The sequence below is a fragment of the Molossus molossus genome, unplaced genomic scaffold, assembly GCF_014108415.1.
Source record: "Molossus molossus isolate mMolMol1 unplaced genomic scaffold, mMolMol1.p scaffold_m16_p_4, whole genome shotgun sequence".
NCBI classification, from domain to species: Eukaryota; Metazoa; Chordata; class Mammalia; order Chiroptera; family Molossidae; genus Molossus; species Molossus molossus.
Genome location: NW_023425377.1, coordinates 114,249,394 through 114,268,827, shown reverse-complemented (window position 1 = coordinate 114,268,827; position 19,434 = coordinate 114,249,394). Strand labels below are relative to the sequence as shown.

At 39.7% G+C, this 19,434-nt stretch overlaps 1 protein-coding gene across 12 annotated transcripts in view; it reads right to left on the bottom strand.

Moving 5' to 3' along the window:
- ELF2 (E74 like ETS transcription factor 2) overlaps positions 1 to 18,325 on the bottom strand; it is a 94,200-nt gene extending 75,875 nt beyond the window's left edge. For 8 of the 12 annotated variants that reach the window (XM_036241135.1, XM_036241136.1, XM_036241141.1 and 5 more), the window contains exons 1-4: positions 18,276 to 18,325; positions 16,800 to 16,988; positions 5,538 to 5,622; positions 4,055 to 4,290 (exon numbers count right to left, since the gene is read on the bottom strand). In XM_036241135.1, coding sequence (XP_036097028.1) covers positions 4,055 to 4,126 — 72 coding nt within the window. In that variant the 5' untranslated portion in view covers positions 4,127 to 4,290; positions 5,538 to 5,622; positions 16,800 to 16,988; positions 18,276 to 18,325. Of the gene's footprint in view, positions 1 to 4,054; positions 4,291 to 5,537; positions 5,623 to 6,088; positions 6,123 to 7,359; positions 7,516 to 13,416; positions 13,477 to 16,799; positions 16,989 to 18,275 lie in introns of those variants that run through there. The other 4 variants (XM_036241132.1, XM_036241131.1, XM_036241134.1 and 1 more) reach the window with 4 other exon arrangements.
- Between the last annotated feature and the right edge of the window lie 1,109 nt (positions 18,326 to 19,434).

Sequence of the window (19,434 nt, the reverse complement as noted above, 5' to 3'; positions counted from 1 at the left end):
GGCTCTTCTGGAGGCTCTTATGAATGTGCTGGGTTCTCTACTCTGACTGACTGAAACTCTAATATTTCCCAGCACCGAGTGAACTCTGTAGATTTTTCAGTAGTTCATTGAGTTTACACACAGTCTGGTCATTCTTTGTCTGGCTTCACGGAATTCATACTACACCTGGGCAGCTCATTCAGCTAAAGACCAGGGCAGAGTTCTGGTATTCTTCATCTGATACTATGACCCTCATATTAGTTGTGTTGGCCTCTCCAAATTCCAAATTTTGTTTCATCAATTCAGTGAGACTGTCACACTCTGCTTGGATCCTTCCTCACCACACTGTGGTTCAGAAAGTGCACCAAGCAACACGCGGTACAATCAGACCTTCTCTTCTCTCAGAAGCACAGTCCTGTGCTGTCTGTTGTCCAATTGTCTTAGTTCGTTCAGACTGCTACTACAAAATACCGTACACTGGGTAGTTAACAAGCAGCAGAAATTTATTGTTCACAGATGTGGAGGCTAGAAGTCCAAGTTCAGGGTGCCTGCATGACTGGGTGAGGGCCCTCTTCTGGGTCACAGATTTATTATTTTATCTCCACACAGTGGAAACAGCGGGGATCTCGCTGAGGCCTTGCATAAGAGCACTGTAAGGATTCCTCCCTCCTGACCTAATCACCTCCCAAAGGCCCTACCTCCTAACACCATCACCAATGGGGGTTAGGATTCAACATATGAATTTTGGAAGGAAGCAAACATGCAGACCATAGCACCAGAGTTTCAAAATGGTGATTTCATATGTTTTGTTCATTTTCCTAGCTGCTTATGGTAGGAGTACAATCTGGTCTCAGTCATTCCATCACAATATAAAGTGATCAAATGCCCAATTCTGCTTCTCTGGAACCAGATGCCCACTAGATCTTGTCTTCACTGTGTTTTAAAATATATACTTAAATCCCTTTTACCCCTGCATTAATCCTCTATTTCTGGGAGACCCAGCTGCTACACACTTCCTTTTTAAAAAGAGCTCTATTCTCTCATGTTTACTCGTCCATGCAATCATAAAGTTTATATAATCATTTTTCCCTCAAATTGCCCTAACATTTGATAAAGATGGAATTAAATATATGGATTAATTGAAGGAAACTGTCGTCCTCCAGAACACTGACCTTTCCCATCTCTTATCCTATCTAAGGATAAAGTACATCTCTCTGTTTATTAAAGTCTTTTTTATAAAGTATATTTTATTGATTTTTTTTTTTTTTTGAGAGACAGAAACATTGATGTGAGAAACACTGATCAGCTGCTTCCTGCATACCCCCTATTGGAGATCGAGCCCGCAACCTGGGCATGTGCCCTGACCAGGACCTCTCAGTCCATAAGACGATGCTCAATCCACTGAGCACACTGGCTGGGCAGGATTTTTGAATATATAATTGCATTTCACATATTTATTAGTATTTTATGAGTTTTACATCTACACTAATATGATTGCAGTTTACTTTTTTTGGTATCTTTGTCAGAATGAAATTATCCTAATTTTATAAAATTTATTACTTTTATAATAAGACATAAAGTTATAAAAATAAAGCCTGAAAATTTATTATGAACTCTCCAAATGCCCACCATTATTTTAAGCCAAGTAATGACTGTTTTTTGAAATTTATTTCTCAGTTATAGTTGATGTACAATATTATATTAGTTTCAGGTGGACAACACAGTACCCACCACTTTTTCCACATTTATTTTTTTCTTCAGATTCTAGAGTTATGTTTATAAAATCCCGACAGGTCGTCTTTTCACCCTACCCTACATTTTAGAGTATAGATATTATAGATATATATTATAGCTATCTTCCTGAAAAGTTGCAAGATAAAAAATCCATCTTTCAAATATCACCATCTCCAAAACTCCCTCTGTGAAACTGAAGATTTTTCAGATACTAATGGCTTTTCTTCCTTTCTGGAATTCTCTTTCCCCAGATGTTTCCACTGCCCAATCCCCCTTACATTATTTAAGTTTAAACTAAAATACCACCTCTTCAGTGAAGCCTTCCCTGACCACTCTAATTAAAATATCCCCTACCACCTCTCCATCCTTCTCCAGCCCCAATTTATTTTTCACCGCCATTCTGAAATATTTTATCCCTAATACCTAGAAGAGTACTTGACACAAGGTAAGTGGATAGTTAATATTTGTTGAAGAAAAAGTTCCCCAAGAATAGTTTACCCTACTCTGGTGCCACACTACCTGAAACACTTGCGACCGCCCTAGAAGGCTGCCACATAAAGCAGTGGTCAATAATGCCCTGGTAAAACAACTTCATTTATCAGATTCTTCCATAACAATCAGTTCTCCAGGTCAAGAACACCCAGGGTTCCATGTAAAGAAAGACAAATATGAGTCTTCCAGAAATACACTCTTGTAGTCTTTTCCCACATTGACAGCACTTTATTAGCACAAGGTAAATATATCCTGCCTGTTCTTGGCGGCTCTCTTCATAGGGTTAAATACCAACAGAGAAAAACTGTAATACAAAGAGAAAGCTCTTAAAGAAGCAATAGTGGTTTAGATGATGTGAATGGAAGTCTCCCAAGTCCCTGATCTCTGGTGACTCACACCTGGAAGTGATCATACAGGAAGTAAATCTTCAATGAAGAAGTAGACACTGATTATAAGAATAGAGTATATTCTGTAGCTGTGGCTTCTCTTAATGGACTTGGAACCAATTTTAGATTCCAATATGACAGAAACCTCTGAGTTACCAAGTCCACTGAGAAACAAGCAGTAACCTTTGCTGTATCTCCTCCCCACTGAAGTCACCCACAGCTATCTTGGAAGACTGACAGAAAAATTAAGCAAGTAAGAAAAAGAATCCAGAGTCCAGAACACACAGCCTGATGTCCGAGCTTGTTTCTCAGTCATGTCACTAAACCACTATGCTGTACTGAGTACCAGTAACAGCATTATCTTTTACAGAATAAAGAGAAAACAGATTTTCTAACTACAGTAAACTCTCCATTTTCCCACCTCATGTCTGACCAAATATTTGCCCAATAGTGTGACAGCATCATTATATTTTAATTTAGCTCGTTCCCAATATTCACTCTTTACTAAACAGTAGGAACAGAGGCAGACCCTGGCAGTTCATACATTTCTGGTACTGTTATTTTTCTACTCACATCTCTTATTCTTTAACATTAGCAATAACAAGAAAATAACCCAAAATACTAATAATGTAAAAAACTCTACATATATAAAATTTCAAAACCTGAATTTCTTTTCTGATTTACAAATTATCTAAAGTCTTAAATATATATGTTTATATATATATGTTTATATATATATTCAACCTAATATATATATATATGATATATCTATTAGATTAAAATATGATGGGTCCCCACACTGAATCAGATATAACAAAGTAATCAAAAAACAAAGATGCCAACTAAAGGAGATACGAAATTCTAATTTCAGATTAATTTAATTTAGGTACATTATATACCTATACACTTTGTAATCCAAACAATAAATCTTATCAGGAATTGAAATCTCTCTCAATTGAAATCTCTTTCAATTTTCCCTCCCAGTTCATTCCAAAATATGCATGTTCCAACAACTCAGGGAAGCCCGGCAGTACATTGCCTCAACCTTCTACTACCTAAATTATATAAGGACACGTGACGTATACATGTACAATTTCATGCATTGAACATTTCTATTCTCAAATACCTGTTTGCTATTCTTTTTTTTTATCCCCACTTTAGGACATTTTTGCATTTATCTTCAGACAGAGCGAGAGGGAGAGAGGGGGGAAGAGAGACAGAGAAACATTGATGTGAGAGAGACACATTGACTGGCTGCCACCCACACAACCCCAACCAGGGCCGGGGACAAACTGTAACCGAGGTACGTGCCCTTAGCGAGAACCGAACCCAGGACTCTCTGGTCCGCAGGCCGATGCTCTAACCGCTGAGCCAAACCGGCCAGGGCTGCCATTAATTTCAAAACTAGTTCATGCATTGAATTCTATGCACAATACAATAATGTAATACATTGGATGCCTAACCTCTTGATTTTCTACTCCACTGCTGGAAAGCTCCAAAACAGAACCTCCACTGTCAACCACTGCTGATGTCATTGTTTATTCCCTGAGGAAGCTTGAAATGCTATTAATCAGTGCAATTAAAGGTTCATGGATGATTGCCAGTGTTATAGGTTTGCATCATTATGTCTTAAAAGTCAATAGAGGAGTGGAGTAGATATCCAGAAATCCAGTCTTCTAAAGATGATTAACCAGAGAGCCTAAAAAGAGGAAGAATTTGAAAAGTTATTAAAAATATATAGGAAAGATATAAAGCACAACCTATTGTGCAATCTAATTTTTAACATTTGTACAAACCAACAAAAGGAGATACGCTTATTCAGCTCTATGTCAAAAGAGGGCAGTAATGAGCATTCTACTTCTTAGCATTAAATTCATAAACATAATGAAATTAAGTTCTTACCAAGTTATTGCACAGTCATGAATGACATTATGATATCTACATTCTAAGAGGTACAATGTTATAACTTTCTATCTTTATGAAGATGTACTTTTATTCCTGAAATATTTTCATAAAAATTTTTTTAAATCTTTTATGCATTAAAAACATGCAATGTGTTGGACTGAGACAACTTTTAAATTATTTGCCTATATAACAAATTAAAAGATTTGTTGGTTTGTAACTATTTCACTCTTCTTCTCTGGCTCATTTAGTTTATTTAAATAATCAGAACTGTTTTTCGCTATGGCAACAATCTCATTTTGTGTTCACATTTTGAAACTCTACAAGAACTATAAAACAGATTAATATGACTAGCTTATACTTTCAAATAGGGTAGCTTGAAAATACAGTAGTGAAATCACTTGGAATGCCTTTAATATTTTTATCATTCTTCCATCAATAATGTTTTTGCTATTGGTTCAATATGCAATATAGCAAATGATTTCTACAAGAAAACGTAATTCAATTTCCCCCAGTAGAGATGAATTTCAATATGTACATCATCTATATTTATGCGTTAGATTATTCCTAAAAAGTTACACTTTGTTTGATTTTGCATATGTTAAATTTTTCATAGAGAGATTACAGAGATATATTTCTAACAGGATTTTTTCATATAAAAATTAAAGAATGCGGAAAATTAAGTACAAGAGAAAATACATTTCTAATAAATCATCCCATTAATATTCTATCCTCTATTAAGTTAAACTACTGGCACCATGGAGATATGGAAATAAAATAATAAAGTATTTCCATAAACTCCTACAATACAATACAAAAAAAAAAAACCACACAGAAATTCCACCTCACTACCTAAGACCATTCAGTACTATTAGTCTCCTTTTTTATCTTATCAACAGAAAATGGAGGAAGTGTTTGTATCTTAATAAAAATTTAGAAAAATCCAGTTACACTGAGGCTTACCATTATCATATGAGGTAATGACTATTTTCCATTTGTTTTCTAAACATATAGATAATAAAAGCAGAAATAAACTGTACTTACAATTTGAATGTTAAGTGGTCTAAGCATCCTTCACTGTTTTCACAACTTGGCAAGAGCTAAAATATAAACCAGCAGTTCTCTGGAACTAATAGCGGGGGGAAAAAGACAGTATTAATATAATTCTATTAAAAATATTTTTGCCCAAAATAAGTGTAATTCAAACAGTATGTACTTATTACCAACCATCTCCAAAGCCTGATGACACACATTATATAATGCACACAATAATAAATTATTTCTAGGCTACTGAGGAATCAGAAGTTTTTATCAAACTTAAAATTGAAGTCACCACCAAGTAACAGTTACTAAGTAAGGCCAGATTCAACATACCTAGCTTTCAAGTGGCTGCAGGGCATAATACCTGATCACCAGAAATATAAAATCAAGTTTTTAAAAACTAACCCAAAAAACGACTATAAAGCAATGTTGATGATGTACTGCCTATTGCATCACTTTCCTGCTCTCTCACCCTCCAACGTACATCCATACATATCCAAACATCCCAAAGCCTCCTCAAAAGCCCTCCTCCTTTCAAAGGCTAATCCACTGACCTATGCACTGGAATTTAGGCCTTGCTCCATCAATTACTTCCTCTCCTCCTTAACCTTTTTTTTTTTCAGATAGAGCAGGAGGGAGAGAAGAAGAGAGAGAGAGAAACATCGATATGAGAGAGATACATCGACTGGATGCCACCCACACAACCCCAACCAAGGCTGGGGACAAACTGCAACTGAGGTACGCGCCCTTACGGGAACCGAATCGGGTCTCTCTGGTCCACAGGCCGAAGCTATAACCACTGAGCAACCAGCCAGGGCTTAACCTTCTTTTTTAACATTGGTCCTCTCCCTCAACATCTAAACATTATAAGACACTCTCATGGAAAAGTCCTCCCCCATGACCCTGCATGCTCCTCCAGCTACTGTTCTAGTTCCTTTCTTAGATAATGTTCTAGAAGAAAAATCTTCTATACTGTCTCCACCAATTTCTTAGGTACTCCTCCTTGTATGGAAGTTTGTCATCTATCACCACCAACTGGACTTTTTACTAAATTCTGGTTGTCCAGTCAGATGGACACAATTCTGTCCTCGTAGGATTTAACGGCTCTGAAGCATTGACACTGTTGCTCATACCCTCCTTGGAACTATACTGAATTTATTTCTCCCTCTCTAGCTCCTCCTTTTCAATTTCCTCTTATAGACTCAGCCCTAATTTTCAAGGAGCCTGGAGCAAGACTACAAATGAAAGCCCATATACCATATGTATAAATATTTTAAAGTTATAAATCAAGCTAGCATTCTATCTTCCTATTTTGACACACACCTTTATAACAATCTAAAAGACTAAGTTCCGATTTGGACTTCTCAGACTCCCTCAAATTCCATGGAGGCATGGGAGAACCATACCTTCCCTTCAACCTGGCCTCCAGTCTGTCCCTTTTTCTCTTCCCAACGCTGGCTCCGCTCCATACCACAAGGAGCCTCATATACACACATATGGCATCGCAAGCTCTGGCCATATGCCTGCAAACTGCTATGCTCTGGCCATCCCTTAGGCCTAGAGAAGCCCATACATGTAGTATGGTCAAGAAAGGAGAGAATCATAAAAGAGGCCTGTGAAGGGCCACACGGGCAAGAGTTCAAATATTCAGAACTTGATCTAGAAATGGGTACCAGATGGACTGGTTCCCTTGCCCGACCCCCACCCCCAAATCTTCATTTTATCAGGAGGAAGGCCAGATGAGGAACCCTAGAGCACAAGGCCCAGAACAAGGTTCCCAGTTGGCTGAATCCAAAGACAGTGCTACTCTCTGGCCAACCCTTACGTGGTATTTCCAGGGTCCCATCCCTAGTCCTCTTCTGACGCCACACTCTCTAAGATGTCTCATGCATTGCCGTGGCTTCACACCAATCTCTCTTCCGGTCTAGACCATTTCATGGGCTCCAGTTTGTCTACTAGACACCTTCTTGCCTCTACTTCTCTATGAAATTAAATAGGGTATAATAAGTCATACCCATCTATTCCAGGATATCCCAAGCACACCATTAATTAATCCAGTAAGTCAACAAATGTTAACTGAGCACCTCTTACATGCTTGCACAGTTTTGAGTGCTAGAGGTACAACAATGAAGAAAACAAAAGTCCTTGTCCTCATGGATCTTAAATTCCAGTGGGGAGAGATAAAAATAAACAAAATATGTCTAGCATACATGTAGATGGTGATAAAGGCTACGGAGACAAATGAGCCAAAGGGAGAGAATATCTGGCAGGGAAGACGGTTGCAATTTCAAATCAAATGGTCAGAGAAAGATTCGCTGAAAAACTGACATATGACTAAAAGACTCAAAAGTAGGAGTAAGCTATGCCAATAACTGGGCAAGAGCCTTCTTCAAAGGAAAGAGATACTTCAAGAGTTGCAACAGGGAGTACACCTGACTAGTTCAGGGATCAGCAAGGAGGCCAATAAGGCTGAAGTGAAGTGAGCAAAAGGAAGAAAGAACAGAAAATGATGACAGAGAGATAAAGGCCATATTGGCCTTCTGCAAGGGCTTTTACTCCAGGAGGAGGAGGGTTTTATATGCAGAAAGATGACCTGATTAATAAGGATCATTCAGATGCTGGGTTAAGAACAGACAGGGGGCAAGGGCAGAAGCAGGGAGATCAGTTAGAAAGCTACTATAATAATTGGGTGAAAAATCATAGTGGCTAGGACAAGTGGTAGGGTCTGGAGAATAAAAAGTGGTCAACTTTTAGACATATTTTGAAGGTAAAGATTTGCTAGCAAATGGGATATGGGATATGAGAGAAAAAGAGTGAAGAATGAATCCAAAGATATGTCACCACACCATTAAATGAAATGGAGGAAAGTGTGGAAGGAGAATATGTCCAAAACTAAACTCATTTTTTTTCTTGGCTACCGTCCTGAAAGTATTACCTCTCCTATTGTGTTTAGCTCAGTAAGTTACCCCAACACCCACACAGGTTGCATAAAAAACAGAGATCCGTGACTCCTTTCTCCATCAATACCATCATTCTCCCCTTGGCTGGTACTCTTCTGTCACCACAAATGTCCTCTTCCTTTATTCAAACTCCACTTGTCCTCCAGGTCAACTTCTTCCCTACAATGACTTCACCTCTTTCCTATCTCTTACTACACCAGTTCTTCCAATAATATTTATTGAGCACTTACTATATACCAAACAGCACTGAGCGAAAAACACAAAAATGAAGTCAAGACTCAGCCTTCAAACGGCTTAGAGTCTAGTAAGGAGAAACACACAGAAGAATTACAATGTCAGTGCCATAAAGGAAACTATGAAGTATAGTAGGGACGTAAAAAAGGAACACCCAAATAGGCTTTGGGGCATTCTGGAGAAACTTCAGAAAGGAGCCACCACCATAAGATCTGGGCCTAAGAAGAAAGAAGAGGCAAAAACTGGCATAGCAATAATAAGAGAAACAACTCTGAATGACTACTAAGTGAATTCTCAGAACTGAAGAAAAACTGAAATGACAGCAAACCTAAGTAGCGCCCAGAAGTAAATTCTGCTTGTACTATAATTTAGTTGCCTAGAATACAGACTACATTCTCATCAAAAAGTTTATGTGTATGATCTTATTTACATCAAGTACGAAAACAAGGAAAACTCAATCTATATTAGAAATAAGATACTACAACAAAAAGGGCTAACATTACAAATATATAAAAAACGCTTAAAATAGAGGAAAAAAGTACCAAAAAAAACTTCAAGGAAAATATACAATTCACTAAAACAGATATAAACAGGATCCTTAAACATATGAAAAGAAGTTCAAATTCACTCATAGAAAAATGCAAATTAAAAAAATTGTTTGCCATGTATTTCATCTATGAAAATGTATGACATTATTGTGCAAGCTTACACATTGCTGCTGGAAAGACAAATTGATACACTTGGAGAGGGGAATTTGGCGATGTCTAACAACACTGCATGTGTGTTTACCATTTTCAAACAGCTTCACTGAGATATAATTAACATATAATTATTAACACTTAAAGTTTTTAGTATATTCACAAAGTTGCATATCACCATAATCTAATTTTAGAACATTTTCAGCACCCCGCCCCCCAATCCCATGTTCATCCTTCCCCAATCCCTAGTCCCTGGCAACCACTAATCTACTTTCTATGTCTAGAGATTCGCTTGTTCTGGCTATTACATATAAATAGAATAAAATGTGGACTTTTGTGACTGGCTTCTTTCACTTAATACATTTTCAATAGTCAATCTATGTGTAGCATGCATTAGTATTTTAATTTTTTTTTTTTAAATCTTTATTGTTGAATGTGTTACAGATTTTCCTCATTTTTCCCCCATGGACCCCCTTCTCCCCACTCCCGCCTCCCTCCTGCCTTTTCCCACACTGTTGTCTGTGTCCATTGGTTATGCATATATGCATATAAGTTCTTTGGTTAATTTCTTCCCATCCCCCCAACCCCTTTCCCTTTGACGTTTGTCAGTCTAGCAACCAATTTGTACTTCTTAATCCCTTCACCTTTTTCACCCATTCCCCCAACCCTCCTCCCATCTGGCAACCAAGAAAATGTTCTCTGTATCTATGAGAATATTTCTGTTTTGCCTGGTCATTTTGTTTGTAGATTCAATTGTCAATAGATATGTATTCATTGCCATTTTGTTTGGTCATATTTTTTATCTTTTTCTTTAAGAAGACCCTTCAACATTTCATATAATAATGGTTTGGTGGTGATGAAGTCCCTTAGCTTTTCCTTGTCTGGGAAACTCTATATGGCCATCAATTGTAAATGACAGCTTTGCAGGATAGAGCAATCTTGGTTGTAGGTTCTTGCTTTTCATTACTCTGAATATTTCTTGCCACTCCCTTCTGGCCTGAAAAGTTTCTTTGGAGAAATCAGCTGACAGTCCTATGGGAAGTCCCTTGTAGGTAACTAACTGCTTTTCTCTTGCTGCTTTTAAGATTCTCTCTTTGTCTTGAACCTTTTGCATTTTGATGATGATGTGGCTTGGTGTGGGCCTCTTGGGGTTCATCTTGTTTGAGACTCTCTGTGCTTCCTGGACTTGTATGTATGTTTTCTCCACCAAGTTAGGGAAGTTTTCTGCCATTATTGTTTCAAATAGGTTTTCTTCTTTTTTTTTTTTTTTTTCTTTTTTATCCTCACCTGAGGACATTTTTCTATTTTTTGTTCAGGTAGAGTGGGAGGGGGAGAGAGGAAAAGAGAGAGAAACATCGATGTGAAAGGGACACATCGAGTGGCTGCCACCCGCACGACCAACCAGGGCCGGGGATAAACTGCAACCAAGGTACATGCCCTTAGCGGGAACCGAACCCGGGTCTCTCGGGACCGCAGGCCAACGCTCTAACCGCTGAGCCAAACCAGCCAGGGCATATTTCAAATAGGTTTTCAATTTCTTATTCTCTCTCTTCTCCTTCTGGCACCCCCAAGATGCGAATGTTGGCACACTTGAAGTTGTCCCAGAGGCTCCTTACACTATCCTCATGTTTTTGGGTTCTTTTTTCTTTTTGCTGTTCTGATTGGGTGTTTTTTGCTTCCTTAGATTCCAAATCGATGGTTTGCTTCTTGGCTTTACCTACTCTACTATTGAATCTGTGTAAATTATTCTTTATTTCAGTTAATGCCTCCTTCATTTCTGACTGTGCATCCTTCATTTCTGACCGGTCCTGTTTTATGCCCTTGAGGCCCTCACTAAGTTCGCTGAGGTTCTCACTAAGTTCATTGAGCATCCTTATAAGCAGTGTTTTGAACTCTGCATCTATGAGGTTGCTTATCTCCATTTCGCTTAGTTCTTTTCCTGGGGTTTTGTTCTGTTCTTTCATTTGGGACCTGTTTCTTTGTCTCCTCATTTTGGCTGCCTCCCTGTGTTTGTTTCTGTGTATTACTTAATGAGAGGTATGGGGCTAGCTGAGACCAGATGCTGCTTGTTTGAAAGAATTTAGGAAAAGCTGAAGCAGGATCCAAGACAGGCCAATCCTATGGTTAAGCAACTAGCAACAGCTTGGGTGGGCCTGAGAGTTGGGAGGGGTGGGGCCTCAGGGAGTCACCAGGGCGGGGCTACCAGTGTGAGCCAGGTTGCTGGAGTCCCAGGTATGGCAGCTGTCTGCCGCCCCAGGGAAGGGCTCATCAAAGGAACAAAGTCCTCTGACAGCAAGTCTGTCCCGGAGAAAGCCCCCTCTCTAGCCCTCGCTTCAGTGCCTAACAGCTCAGTTCTTCCCTGTGTGTCTCTGGTACCCCTCGAGCTGCCTCCCCTCCAAGCTTAGAGGGAGAGAGTCTGATAAGTCCGTGTGCGGGCCCTTTAAGGAGCTGCCTGGGGCTCCAGCTGCCTCAGCCTCCCTGAACCTCAGTTCCCGCTGGTTTTCCAGCCAGAAGTGATGGGGATTCTCTTCCTGGCACTGGAACCCTGAGTGGGGCCCCTGGTGTGGGACGGGGACCCCTCAGTCCTCAGGAAGGACCTGCCGAGCCGAGGTATCCTCCTGATTTTTATCCCCACACGTGGGTGTGGGCCCAGCCCGTCCCCTCCGCCTCCTACCAGTCTTGGTGTGGCTGCTGCTTTAATTCCGTAGTCGTAGGACTTCATTCAGCTCGATTTCAGGTCGTTCTGAATGATGGTTGTTCTGTAGTTTAGTTGTAACTTTGATGTGGTTGTGGGAGGACGTGGTACCGCGTTTACCTACGCACCATCTTGACCGGAAGTCAGTATTTTAATTCTTTGTATTCCTTTTTAAAAAGAAATGTTGAGCCCTGGCCGGTTTGGCTCAGTGGTTAGAGTGTCAGCCCGCAGACCAGAGAGGCCCAGGTTCGGTTTCCTCGGTTGCAGTTTGTCCCCTGCTCCGGTTGGGGTCGTGTGGGTGGTGACCACTTGATGTGTCTCTCTCACATGGAGATGTTTCTCTCCCTCTCTTCCACCCTCTCTCTCCCACTCTATCTGAAAATAAATGCAAAAATGTCCTCGTGTGAGGATTAAAAAACAAAAAGCAAAAAAAAAAGTTGGCCTGCAATTCTGTATTAGCAAATTTACCCACATTTCAAGTAAAAGAACTACCTGGAATAGAACCAAAATATAAACATTTCATAGTGCTGAATAAAAAGGCCCTCTGGAATACGGTAGACCCAGAAACATGGAAGTAGGGCACAGACTGACATCCCTCAGAAGAGGGGGTGGGGGGTGGGAAGAGATATACCACAACTTATATGCATGTATGCATGACCAATGGACATGGACAACCTAGCCGGGGACGGGGCGGGGGTGGGGTGGGGAGGGGGGTGCCAATGGGGTAAAAAAGGTGAAATATCTGTAACAAAAAAAAAAGGCCCTCTGGAAAAGCGGGGGGACGGGGGGACTGGGCAGTGTGGCTCAGTGGTTGCAGTGTCAGCCCATGCACAAAAAGATATCAGGTTCAATTCCCAGTCAAGGGAATGTATCTGGGTTGCAGGTTTGATCCCTAGGCCCAGTGGGTCGAGGTGCATTCAGGAGGCAACCAATTAATGCCTCTCTCTCACATCAATGTTTCTCTCTCAGGTAAGGATTAATAAGCAAAAAAATTGGCCTTAGCCAGTTTGGCTCAGCGGTTAGAGCATCGGCCTGCGGTCCGGAGACCAGGGTTCGGTTCCCGCTAAGGACATGTACCTCGGTTGCAGTTTGTCCCTGGTCCTGGTTGGGTCGTGTGGGTGGCAGGCACTCGATGTGCCCCTTTCGCGTCGATGTTTCTCTCTCTCTCTCCCTCCCACTCTATCTGAACAAAAAAATGTCCTCGGTGAGGATAATAAAAAAAAAAAAAAAATTGGCTAGGGGGGAAAGTGCACCTAAACTCCCATTAAACTATTTACAAGGTTGTCTCCCTTTACCTAATTAAGCCCAAGGTTTACAGCTTCCTCCACAGGGCTGGAACATAGGCACTAATAGGCCTGTAGAACATACAACAAATGGATGAATAAACAAAGGCATGCTTATTTTTATTTGAAGGACTAATACATCTTCTCCACTGTTCCTAGGACTCCAAACATCAAGAAAAGAGAACTAAAGTTCTTGCACAGAGGTTATACAAATCTTCAGCCTCAGCAGGACAAAATCTTTCGGTCTTGAAGAGGCAGGTCACAGGTTTCACAGAATTCAATATATCATTGTATTCATGGCTAGAGTAAGAATATACAGCAGGTCATAAAAGAAAAAGACACAGGTTGCCCTGGCCAGTTTGGCTCAGCAGTTAGAGTGTCAGTCCGAGGACCAAAGGATCATGGGTTCAATTCTGTTGCAGGTTTGATCCCCGGAGCCGGTTAAGGTGGTGCGGGGGGCAACTAATCAATGTCTCTCTCTCTCAATCGATGTTTCTCTTTCTCCCCCCTCCCCCCACCTTTCCTCCTTTTCTCTTTTCTCTATCTAAAAATCAATGGGAAAATATCCTCTGGTAAGGATTAACCAAAAAAAAAAAAGATACAGGTGGAATCTGGAGGAATTCATCTGCAAGTTTCCTGTGCTCTCTCCTTCCCATGAGAGGTCAGGCAGAGATGACTCCTCCCAGGCAACAAAAATGCACCAATGTGTGTGCAGTGTTTCTGCCCAGGCACGCCCACTGAAGACTCAGCACCCAAGGTTTCATTGCAGGCAGGTCACAGGGGCACCCTCTACCTTGTGTGTACCAGAACTCCAGACCCCAAGAAGGAAAGCAGGTGTTCAACATACCCCATATTGTTTGCGCAAACAGTCTAGGCACAGTGAATCACCCTTATCAGTTACTGGGAACACCCTGAGATACAAGTTCCCAGATGCCAGCCAAGGGCCAACCTTTCAAGCAGGCCTTTCTAAGGATAGCAGTTTCAGACCTGCTATGTTAAGTATTTTTTGAAGAGCAAGTTATTTAACTTCTTGAAATCTCAGAAGCATAAGGATCTGGAATGAAGAGGACATGAACACCGCCCTTCCCGCGTGTAATATATGGGAAGTTTAAAATGCTTTCTCATTACAGAGTGATATCATGACTGAGTTTAAATGCTTAGATAGGACATATAAGAACAACACCTCCACGACCAAATAGTATGCAAAGATTCATGAAGGCACACTTACTGGAACATTCTCAACTCATCCAGATTATGAAATAAAACATTAAAAATGAACTTGCTCTGAAAGTTTATTTAAGCACACTATTAGAGAACAAAAATGAAAGATGAAAACATTCACTAATCCTTTCTAAAATGAATACACTTTTGCCCTGGCCAGTATGGCAGCGGTTAGAGCACTGGCCCTCAGACCACAGGGTTTCAGATTTGATTCCAGTCAAAGGCACGCACTTGGGTTGCAGGTTCAATCCCCAGCCCGGGTCATACAAAAAGCATTCAATCATTTCTCTCTCTCTCCCTCCCTCGCTTACTTCCTTCCACTCTCTCTAAAAGAAATCAATGGAAAAATATCCTCGGGTGAGAATTAATAAAAATAATAATAAGATAAAATGAAGATACTTTCTAGTTCTAATTAAGTTTAGATAACCATGAAATTTAGAGTACAGAGGATGATATGTTTAACACAGAATTGAGTTTCATAAAAAAAAAACAACCTACTTTTTTATTCATGTGTCTAAGCTGTACCCAATGTAAAGTTATAAAGTTACTCAAAATTTGACAGGGTTACTCATGAAAATATTGGGACTTTGGCCTTTGAGTATAGATAAGAACCCAAAAGGTTCAGAATTTAATATTCTGCAATCACTATATTATTTGCTTGCCATATCCCCAATACATGAAAGTGACCTTTTTCTTAAATTATTTATAAAGCTTAGCCCTATAACCAACCTACCACAACACTCCTCTAAGTGTCTTCATTTTCATTGATTATGGCTGAGTAGGAACCTATATACACCATACAAATTACCAGATTAGAGAAGTTTTTGGTTTTGTTCTTTGGCCACATCTATAATCCAATAAAGCAAATTAATATATGCTAATTTAGAAACCAAAACAGATTAGCTTTTGGTTAGGGATTTTTTTTTTAATTAATTAATTTATTTATTTTTGTTACAATTTTTTTTTTGAGAGGGGGAAGAGGGAGAGGGAGAGAAACATCGATTTGTTCCTCCACTTATTTACGCATTCATTAGTTGATTCTTGTATATGCCCTGACTGGGGATTGAACCCGCAACCTTGGTATATGGGGATGACATTCTAACCAACTGAGCTACCCAGCCAGGGCAGCTTTAACTTATTTTAAATGAGTCATATCATGGATAGTAAATATTTCAAGCAATAAACAATATTTTTTTAACTGCCTCAATTTTATCACCTTTTTGTCATTCCTCTGTAATAAAATAAAAGGTGAGATTTTTATTTATAGTAGTTTCCTACTTATCCACAGGGGGACACATTCTGAAACCCCCAACAGATGCCTGAAACCAGTGATATTACTGAAAAACAAGGGTTATTTGAACACAAGCACTGTGATACCTTGACAGCAGATCTGATAACCAAGAGGGCTACTCAGTGAGTAAGGGACAAGGAGCTCATACAGTGTGGATATGCTGGACAGAGGGATGATTCACATCCCAGGCTGGGTGGAGCAGGAAGGCCCAAGATTTCATCACACTAGTCAGAACAGCACACAATTTAAACTTATGAACTGTTTTCTTTATGTAATTTTCCATTTAATCATTTTGAACCACAGTAAACCATGGGTAGCTGAAACCATGGAAAGCGAAACCACAGATAAAGTGGAGACTACCGCATATACTAACTGCAAATCTTTCTACCCATCCCACCAAAACAACTAGAATATAGGCTTCATTAGAGCTGGTCCACAGCTATTTTAATCACCACTGCATATACACCTCTCAAAATAGCGTTTGGCACAAAATAGACAAGTGTAACCCCTGGCTCAACTTACTCTTGTCCCTGGTTTCCTTCTTCTATTTTATTATCTCTAATATATACAGGCATACCCCAGAGATATTGCAGGTTTGATTCCAGACCACCGCAATAAATTGAGTAACACAATAAAGACATTCCTAATCTTTTTGCTCGTGGTGGTCTTGCCACCAATTTGTAAAAAACACAACACCTGTGGAGTGCAATAAAACAAGATGCCTGTGTGTGTCCTTTGTTAAGCCACTTTAAATTAATTTGGGGGGGGGGGAAAGTAAGCATCTTTTAACCATAGACACAACACTGAATATAATCAGAATAAATGTCCAGTTGATAAAGGGGCAAGAAATTTACTCATATACATATCATAAATAAATACTAACATAGAATCAGCCGGAGGAGTGAGCACAAAGCCGGGCCACTCCACACACACCACAACCCTGCACCACACGGAGCACAGCCAGCCCCACTCGCCAATTATGGCCTCCTCTTCAAGAATGAAGCTGGTCACTACATTTCCCCCTTTCACGATATTCTTCTGAAGGTGGACTCTATAGAGAAAAATGGCACTCCTACAAAGAGAGCATGAAATGATGAATATGAGAATTTGTTTAATGTGGTTGTCGAAGGACCTCAGTGGACAAATGCTAAAAACAGAGATTGTGATGGAGGAGCTAATGAATCCCGTTAAACAAGACATGAAGGATGGTAAGCTACACCATGTGATGAACATCCTTCCTCACAAGGGTTTACGGGATTACCCTTAATTACGGTGCCCTCCCTCAGATTTGGGAAGATCCCATGGAAAAGATAGTACAGACTGCCGTGGAGATGATGATCCTATTGATGATTGTGAAATAGGTTCAAAGGATCTTTCTGTGGAGAGGTTATTCATGTGAAGATCCTTGGAATTTTGGCTCTTATTGATCAGGGTGACAGAGATTGGAAATTAATTGCTATCATGGTCAATAATCCTGAAAGTTTCATGATGTTGATAGTGTTAAGAATTACAAACCTCCCTGGCCAGTTTGGCTCAGCGGGTAGAGCGTCGACCAAACCTGGTCAGGGCAAGAACTGGAGTCATTCCAAATTATGGTATACAGATGATCCTTGAACAATTAAGGGGTTAAGGGGTGTGGACCCCCACATAATTAAAAATCTGCATACAACTTTTGACTCCCTACTGTTGACTGGAAGCTGTACCAGTAGCAAAAAGTTAATTAACATGTATTTTGTATGTATATGTATTATATACTGTATTCTTATAATAAAGTAAGCTAGGCAAACAAAATATTTGAAAAATCATAACAGATCATATATTTACATCACTGTATGTATTTATTGAAAAAAAAATCTGCATGTAAGTGGACCTGCACATTTCAAACCCATGTTGTTCAAGAGTTGTTTGTATCCGGGTTGATTTGCTCTATCTGGTTTATATCTGAATCATATTCAGTTTCCCTATAGAAAGCTATTTTTTTAAATATATTTTTATTGATTTTTAGAGAGAGAGGAAGGGAGAGGAAGAGAAAGATAGAAACACTGACGCGAGAGAAACATCGATTAGCTGCCTCCTGCACGTCCCCTACTGGGGATCAAGCCCACAACCTGGGCATGTGCCCTGACCGGGAATCAAATCAGCGTGCCCTCTTGGTGCATGAGTCAATGCTCAAACACTGAGTCACACCGGCTGGACCAGAAAGGTGTATTTTAAATATTAAAAACATGTGGGACATTGTAAAAGGAAATATTCGCACTTACAATTCATGTTACAAAGCCCTGTCCGGTATGGCTCAACGGTTAGGAACACCGGCCCGCAGACCAGAGTCCCGGGTGAGATTCCCACTAAGGGCACGTACCTCCGGTGCAGTTTGTCCCCAGCCCTGGTTGGGGTCGTGTGGGTGGTGGCTACTTGATGTGTTCCTCTCACATTGATGTTTCTCGGTCTCTCTTTCTCCCTTTCAATCTGAAGATGAATGCAAAAACGTCCTCTGGTGAGGATTAAAAAAAAAAAAATTCATGTTATAAAAACCATAGATTTTAGTTTTTAATAACCAACAGTGGTACTTTGAAAGGGTAGTTTATCGGCAAAATTTTATTCACATAAAACTTTGAAAGACTATTCCACACTGTGTAAACTGAAGTAATTTAAAGTTATAATTTTATGTAAATATTAGTTAGCCAAATAAAAATAATTGAGTTTTTTCTAGTAAAATAGTGAAAGAAAAAAATGTTTACATGCCAAATTATTTAGAAAGTCAGTCATCATACAACTACTTGAGGTTTTCTGTATATTTTAAGCCATACTTATTGTTGAAAGTATATTTCTATAATACTAATATAAACTGGCTAAAATTACCACAAGAATCTTTGCCAGTTATAACTGTACTACAAATTTAAAGTTTTATACATATATACATATTGGTATTTTATTGTATTCTTAAATTTCAAAGAAAAAAATATCCAGAAGTTATTTTCCCTGATACTCTTTATAAAGCTAAAATCATTTATTTTATTTATTTATTTTTTACCCTCACCCGAGGACATTTTACCATTTTTTGTTCAGGTAGAGTGGGAGGGAGAGAGAGGAACAGAGAGAGAGAGAGAAACATCGATGCGAAAGGGACACATCGAGTGGCTGCCACCCGCACGACCAACCAGGGCCGGGGACAAACTGCAACCGAGGTACGTGCCCTTAGCGGGAACTGAACCCAGGTCTCTCTGGACCACAGGTCGACGCTCTAACCACTGAGCCAAACCGACCAGGGCTAAAATCATTTATTAAAAAATCCTATATACAGCCCTGGCCGGTTTGCTCAGCGGTTAGAGCATCGGCCCGCAATCCAGAAAAAAAAAAACCCTATATACATTTACTCACACTCAGAAACTGTTAAAAAAAATTGACTACTGAGCTATAAATAAACTTTTAGTCAAGAGTCAAGGTCAATGCAATATTTTTCCAGTGGATTCCCACCACCACTTAGAAAAAATTTCTTTAATATGGTCTATATAAAGATC